A 7,252-nucleotide genomic window follows, 5' to 3' on the forward strand; every position below is an offset into this window, starting at 1 on the left:
GGCAAACCTGTAGAACAGTCACCGAGAGTGGGGGAGGGGCTCAGGCACTTTGGGGATGTCTTGAGGCAGTGCAGCAGGACTGGGAGGGGTCCCTGGGGACGGCAGGGGAGCCTTAGGACTCCGAGGTGCTCCAGGCACACAGGGAGGAGTGGGGCCTTCCCTCTCCCCTCCTCCCTTCCCCATCCCTCGCACCGAGGAGGCTGGGGCGGGCCAGGCGCCCCGGGAGGAGGCGGTGTCCCTGGCTCCGAGCCCGCTGTGCGGGCTGGCCGGGCAGGGGCGGGGCAGTGCCTGGTATTATAAGAGGCCGCCAGGGCACCGAGGCAATGAGCTATCAGCTCGGCTTGGCAGCAGGACGCTGGCAACAGGCGCGCTCCCTGCCTCCCTGCTCCGGGCCAGCCCGTGCGCTCCACCACCGCTATGGTCGCCATGCCCCCGGCCTGGTGCTCCGTTGCTCTAGCCCTGCTCGTGGCCCTACATGAAGGTGAGCTGCCCTGGCCTCGCCTGCTGCAGCAGCTCGCTGGTCTGCTCATCCGTGTCTCCCTCCAGGGCCTCGGTGCCCCCCAAACCTGCTGGGGGCCTACAGGGGCGGGAGCCCCGCAGTGGCGGCTGCAGGGGTGTCTGCAAGTGCAGAGGTGCTGCAGGCACAGGGCAACTGCTCGCTGTTCCCCCGGGGGCTGCAGGGGCTTCCCTGGGCCGCCCGGAGCTCCTGAGCTGTAAGTGCCAACTTCCTCAATTATGCAAGAGGAGGAGCCGTCAGGTCCCCCACCCCAGCTGTGCCAGGCGCCCTGACCCACCTCTCCGCCTCTCTCTCCCTCCTGTGCATGCAGGCGAGGGCCAGGCCACTGCCACCCCAGAGCAGCCAGTGCCCTCGCCCCGTGCCCGAGGCTCCCACCTGCGACCTCGGCGTTGCTCCTGCAGCTCCTGGCTGGACAAGGAATGCGTCTACTTCTGCCACCTGGACATCATCTGGGTGAACACTCCCGGGTAAGCTGCTCTGGGGATCCAGGCGGGGCTGCTGCAAGCGGGAGCAGGGGGCGGGAGTGGGGGTTCCTGACACGCGGGGAACCTCCGGCACAGTCCAGGTCTCCCTGGGCCTCTGGATGGGAGCATTGGGCTAATATCAATAGTTCCCCAGCTTTTGTTTCAACTCCCACGTGGGGCTGCCTGAGAAATATAGAGGGCCGTCTCATGAGAATTCTCACTAGAGTCCAGTAAGACAGTATTGGCTCTATTTTCCAGAACAGGGTATTGAGGCTCAGAGAGGTTAGGTGCCTTCCCTAAGATCACACAGGAACGAGTAAGCGGTAGATGGAGGCTCCAGCGTAGGTCCCTGGATGCCACAGTTCACACCCGCTCTGCCATGCTCCCTCTGCATGATCTTCCAAGACTAACAAGATGAATGACAGCCCCCGTATCTTGACTGTGCCAGGCCCTCTGCCAGACACTGCCCAGGCATTATCATCTCATGAACCCCCATCCTCCCCGTGAGGCAGGTACTGCCGTTGTCCCCAAATGACAGATGAGAACCTGTCCTGTGTCACCTGGCAGAACCGGGGTGGGGTCCCCGCGCTATCTGCTCTGTCTGCACCCGCACTGCCTCCGGGCCACTGCATACTTCAAGTTTAAGTTTCTGTGTGTTTGTGTGTTTTTTTTTTTCCCCTTTCCCCAATTGCAAAAGGCAGGAGAAGCCTGGCACGTAAGCGTGTGTGGAGCTAATCCGAGTGCAAACCCTCGCTCAGGGCGGGAACCCGGCCAGTCCCTGCGTGCCGGGTCTACCTGGAGTCAGAACAACTCCAACCACATCGGCTAAAATTAGCTCTCGCACCTGAAGGTGCTGGTCCGACCGGCCACAGGGCCCCTGCCCTGCCCCTGGCCCACTGTGGCCAGACTCTGCATCTGAAAGCAATCCCATCTGAGCTCGCACACGGGTGTACACACGTGCACACGCACGCACACGCTTTGTTCCAAAGTCAAAGCTCTAAGACACGTTTGCCACCCCTCCAGGCAAGTGGTGACCAGGTGGGGGCAGCTTAGCTGTGAGCCTGTGTGTTTACTTGTCCAAGATGGCGTTTCCTCCCCTCCTCCAGGGCAAGCTGAGAACAGGGGGGCGAGCCTGGCTCCATCAGCTCAAGTTCCTGTCTGGGAGCCAAGGGCGAGGGGGCTGGGAGGACTCCCCATTTCTTGACTTAGGGAGGGAACACAGTTTCCACCCCCTCCTCCCCATGCTGGGCAGGGCCAGGGAAGTGGGAGTGAGGAGAGAGGGGAGAGAGGAAGGGTCTTGTCCAGGGCTACCTGGCACCTAGGGAGGAGCCTCTGGTGGGACTTCTTGAGGTCGGGGGTTGGTCACCATTTGCTGCCACCCTGGTGGCATGGGTGGCCATCCCAGTGCACAGTATGGACAGTCCTGCTTGCCAATGGTCGTGGTTTGTCTAATTGTCTCTGTCTCCCTCTCCCTCTTTCTCTCTCTCTCCACCCTACACCACTACCTTGCTGGCTGCCCGCCCACAGACAGACAGCTCCTTACGGCCTGGGAAACCCGCCAAGACGTCGGCGCCGCTCCCTGCCAAGGCGCTGTGAATGTTCCAGCGCCAGGGACCCCGCCTGTGCCACCTTCTGCCATCGAAGGCCTTGGTAAGTGGGCACCCAGCCTGCAGGGGCCCGGGGTGGCTGCTTGCCTGGACTTGTGCTGGAGAGCAGGCTGTATGGGAGACCAGCAGAGGAGCAGGGTCCTAGGGGCCCACAGGCCACCCTGGTCCATGGGCAGCACCCCTCCCTACGAGGAGCCAGTCACTCCTGAGTCCCTCCCGCTACGCAGCTCTAGGGGCTTCTGAGAGCATCACGTCCCCACACCTGAGCCGGAGGGATTCTCCCAGGTGACAGCTGAGGCAGCTCAGGCCCGGAGAGGAGACAGGACTGGTCCCGTCAGGCCACACAGCTCGCCAGCAGGAGAGCTGGGCCTTCAGCCGTGGTCTGCCTGACCAAGTCCACCGGGTTTCAGGTTCGGCCTTGAGGCTCAGAGCACGGCCGAGCCTTCTCAGTGGAGAAGGAACCTCTGGCGCTGGGAGGCCATGGCCCCATCCCAGGCTGTCACAGGGTTGCGTGGGGGCTTTTGCCAAGTCTCTGAATGATCTGGGCCTCAGTTTTCCCGTCTGTGAAAGGAATAGGAGACTTCGTTCCTCTCTCCTCCACCTGGAGCATCTGCGGAAAGCAGACACTGGCTTCACGGTTCCGAGCCTCCTGTTCCCATGATGGTTTAGGAGACACTCCTCCTCTGGGACTCAAGTTGTGGCTCCACCCCTCCCTCAGTTTCCCCTGCCAGAGGGCCATGCCCAGCTGCAGGCGGCCGGATTCTGGGAAGGCCGGCCACCCAGCTGCCTCTTTCTGAGGCTAAGAACACATTCCCGGTAGCTCAGTTTTCCTCGGTCCCCACCCCACCTGGGAAAGGAAAGATGCCAGGTGCAGAGGGGTGGAAATGGATCTGCTCCTGAGGGCGGGGGGTGAGGGGGTTGGGCCTGCAGCCAAGTGGCCTCTGTCCCTCGACAACCCCTCACTTGCTCTTCATTCAGGGCTGACGCTGTGGCAGTCCCAGGCAGTGACTCCCCTGAAGACACGTTCCAGGCTGGCAAGACATGGACCACTGCAGGAGAGCTCCTCCAGCAGCTGAGGTGAGGGGCCCCTGCACTGATTGAGTGTTTTCTGCATGCCTGGCACATTTCCCTTGTTCTCCATGCAAGGCAGGACTGGGTCTCCACTGGGTAGCCAAGAGAACTGAGGCTCAGAGTGGTGAAGGCACTTGCCCAAGGTCACACAGCAGTCACTGGCATCTGGCTGACTCCAGAACCTGTGCTCTTAACCACTACACTCTTTATTACCATCGGGCTGGAAGTGCACTTTTTTAGAGGGTTTTATGGCTCATGACTGTGGAAGGACCACAGGTGTTCATCCAGGCTGTGTCTGAATCAAGCATCTCCCACATGCTGGAGTCCCACGGAGCCGACTACCTAGCGTGCTCCCTCCCCCGTGCCCCAGACTGGATCCCTCCCTGGTGGCTTCAGCATGGCTCAGCTCAAGGCCTGGCACACAGGAGGGTCTCAAGAATGACTGTCTAACCAAACCGACTTGAGAACAGAAGTCCCACATCTAGCCGTGCAGCCAAGTGGCTAAAGGAGCCGCTTCTGAGCCAGGACTGCCTGATCTGAACCCTAGCCGTGCCACAGACAAGCTTTGTGACCTTGGGCTTGTCACTTAACTTCTCTGTGCTTCAGCTTCCTAATCCCGAAACAGGGACGACAGTGCTCTCCATCCCATGGCGTTGTGGTGAGGCTGGATGAGATGGCATACATCATGCGCCTCAAGCAGGGCCTGGCCCCCCGGGGAGCTCTGGGGGTGTCCATCATTCCTACCTCTGTCCCTGATGGCTCCTTGGGACCATCCAGTATGGGGGCCCAGCACGGCCCCTCAGGGGTTTCCATCTTTGGGAGGAGGCAGAAACAGAGGAGAAAAGACAGGATGGTGGGACGGGCAGGACCAGCATATACTCAGGAACCATCTTAGGATAAAAAAATCAAGATAAGACTTGGCACGTGTGGGCACTTCATCGCGGGCAGAGGGCTTGCTTTGCTGACCTGTGCTTGTCCTCACCCCTGGCCAGGCCTGTTTCATGTCACAGACCAAGAAAGGGGCTCAGAGAGGTTGACACCTTATCCAAGTTCCCACAGCTGGGAATCGAAGCCGGCCTCCTAACTCCCAGGCCAGAACGCTTCGAGCCAGGACGAGGCCACCCAGATGACACCAGAGTCCTCACCAGGGTCTCAGCCAGGTTCAAAAGGCAGCTAGAACCCATATTTGTCTGGGTTGGACCTCCTTGAGCTGGACCTCAGAGAATGGGAATTTGCACAGGTCGTGTTTGAGTGAGCGGATGGTACAGCCTGGAAGGAACGGCATGAGTGAAGGTGTGGATGTGGAAGGCAGGTCACGGGGATACCTGGGCTGGTCTTGGCTGTCCGGTCACTCTGGCAGCACTTGATGCCAAACATCAGCTTTGTCAAAGCCTCTGAGGGCAGAGAAGCTTCTAGGCCCGGTCTGGCCTATCCTTGAGGCGCAGGCCTTGTTTTCAGGGTCACTGGTGGCCGCCCTCTGACCTTGGGGCAGCCGTGATCCAGGGTCCAGACCCTATGATCCTGCCTCTCACAGGGAACTCTTGGGCGGTCCATATCTCCTGAGATGCTAAACTGACCCTTCTCCATTCCAGGGGCATTTCTGCAGCCAACATCCGCTTTGCTAGGAGACAGCAGGAGGCAATTAGAGCGCCCAGGCCTACACCCTCCAGGCGGAGGAAGAGATAGCGCCGGGAGCTGGAGGAACACTGCGAAGGAAGCCTGCGTGGACACGGGAGGAGACTGGCGGCCCAGGGCTGGGAGACCCTCCACCTGTTTTCTAGGCCAGGAAACCCACCTGCTGGGATTGGCACAGCTCCGGCCTCCTCGCCTGGGTGAGGGAAGCTCCCTCGAGGCAGCCCCATGCCCTCACACTGCCCAGGAAAGCCTTCAGCCCCCAGGCTGTGGAGCGGCCCCCACGCTGGCCCGGGCCCCGCAGCCCTGCTGGAAGGAACTGCGTGGGGGCTGCAGTAACCTGGAGGCCACGTCCTCAGAGGCGTCCTGTCTGGTGGCTGCAAGCCAGGAGGGACGAACTGTGGTGGCAACTCACACCTAAGCCAGGCCTGGAGACCGGACAGGGCGGCCCAAGGGCCGGCGTCCTGGCTGGTCCCCATCTGTCCCCTCTGGCTCTCCCTTCCCAGAGTCCTTGTCCCCTCATACCCTGGGACGCTCCCGGTGAGGAGGGCCTGCTCTGCTTTACCTGTCTGTATATAACTTATTTGCTCTGGGAAATTTGAGAATTCCAATTATTTATTTTAATGTATTTTTTTAGACTCTCAATTATTTACCTGCAAACCTGTGTTTGTAATAAACAATGAAATGACACTCTGGTGTTTTGTCTTGGCTGAGGCGGGGTGGGGGGGGGCCACTCTCAGGAAGGGGCTGCTTGGAAGTTAGGGCCACAAAGGAAGGGGGAGAAAGGGCCTGGGCAGGGTGCCAGAGCCCGGAGTTCCGCTGCATGCACCCTTGCTGGGCGTCTCTTACTGCTAACCCACTCTCTCTGGGCTTTTACCTATCATGTGCCTGGGAAGCCATTTGTGGCTTTGACATCCAGGATTCCAGGATCTGCATTCCCATCAGGCCAGTAAGTGAGAGCCAGGCCTTTCCCAAGAGCAGGTTTGGAAGAAGCCAAGACTACGAGGACGTCAAGGCACACTTCTGCTCCCGCTGCCCTGTGCCACCAGGGGTGGCTGCGAGGCCCAGAGCAGATCTGTCCAGTGAGGGCTGGGCCGGATGGATGCCAAGGCTGTGTGCAGCCCCAGCGGCCAGTGCTGGGTGCTATGGTGGAGTCACAGCCTGGCCCTGGCCTTGCCCTCGCCTGAGGCCTGGAGCTCTGGAAGTGGGTTGGCCGATCCCGCCAAAGCCCAAGAAGCAGGCCAGCTAAGTCCCAGGGACAGCTAGCAGCCAGGGCCACCCCTACTGGCAGCCACCTGGACCCTGGACCCATTTCTGCCGGATCCCCTTGTGAGCAAGGTGTTCCCTTTCATCCTGGCTAGCCTGTGCCGGGAGTGGCAGGTTGCGGCCTGAGCCAACTATTGAAAAATAATTATTTACACACGGCTTTAGTCCTGCCTTGTCCATGAAGCCAGCCCCGACACCCTCATGGAAGAATAACATGTTGACACATTGAACTCCCACTGGATACTGGCACGTTACCCAGATTAACTCGTTTCATCCTCACAACAACCCTACATCATAGGTACTATATTATCCCCATTGCACAGATAAGGAAACTGATGCACAGAGAAGGCAATTGACTTGCCTAAGGTCACACAGCGAGTAAGTGGTGGCATCAGGATTTGAACCCAGAGTCTATAGTACAGACATACATATGCACTAGTTTAATGAATATTTGTTGATAGAATTCATGGATCACCACTGCAGTGTGACCTTGAACAAATTTCTTTCTCTTTCGGAGCCTCAGGTTTTTTATCTATAAAATGGGAAAAATAGCCCCTACCTTGTAGGGCTGGTGTGAACACTGAGCGGATCAGTTACGGCACTGGGCTCAGCCCTGGGCCTCACAAGAGGCAGAGGCTGCTTGTCAGGCCGTCAGTGGAGACGATGTAGTGAGTGAAACAGGCACAGCACTAAAG

The 7,252-nt window shown here is 59.4% G+C and overlaps 1 protein-coding gene across 1 annotated transcript; it reads left to right on the forward strand.

The window, feature by feature from the left end:
- Positions 1-343: 343 nt before the first annotated feature.
- On the forward strand, positions 344-5,974 carry EDN2 (endothelin 2). The gene is made up of 5 exons (XM_046662478.1): positions 344-481; positions 828-984; positions 2,509-2,631; positions 3,567-3,665; positions 5,252-5,974. The coding sequence occupies exons 1-5, from the start codon at positions 418-420 to the stop codon at positions 5,343-5,345; spliced, it is 537 nt and encodes a 178-aa protein (XP_046518434.1). The 5' UTR covers positions 344-417; the 3' UTR covers positions 5,346-5,974.
- Positions 5,975-7,252: the final 1,278 nt, after the last annotated feature.

This window comes from Equus quagga, chromosome 5, assembly GCF_021613505.1.
Source record: "Equus quagga isolate Etosha38 chromosome 5, UCLA_HA_Equagga_1.0, whole genome shotgun sequence".
NCBI lineage: Eukaryota > Metazoa > Chordata > Mammalia > Perissodactyla > Equidae > Equus > Equus quagga.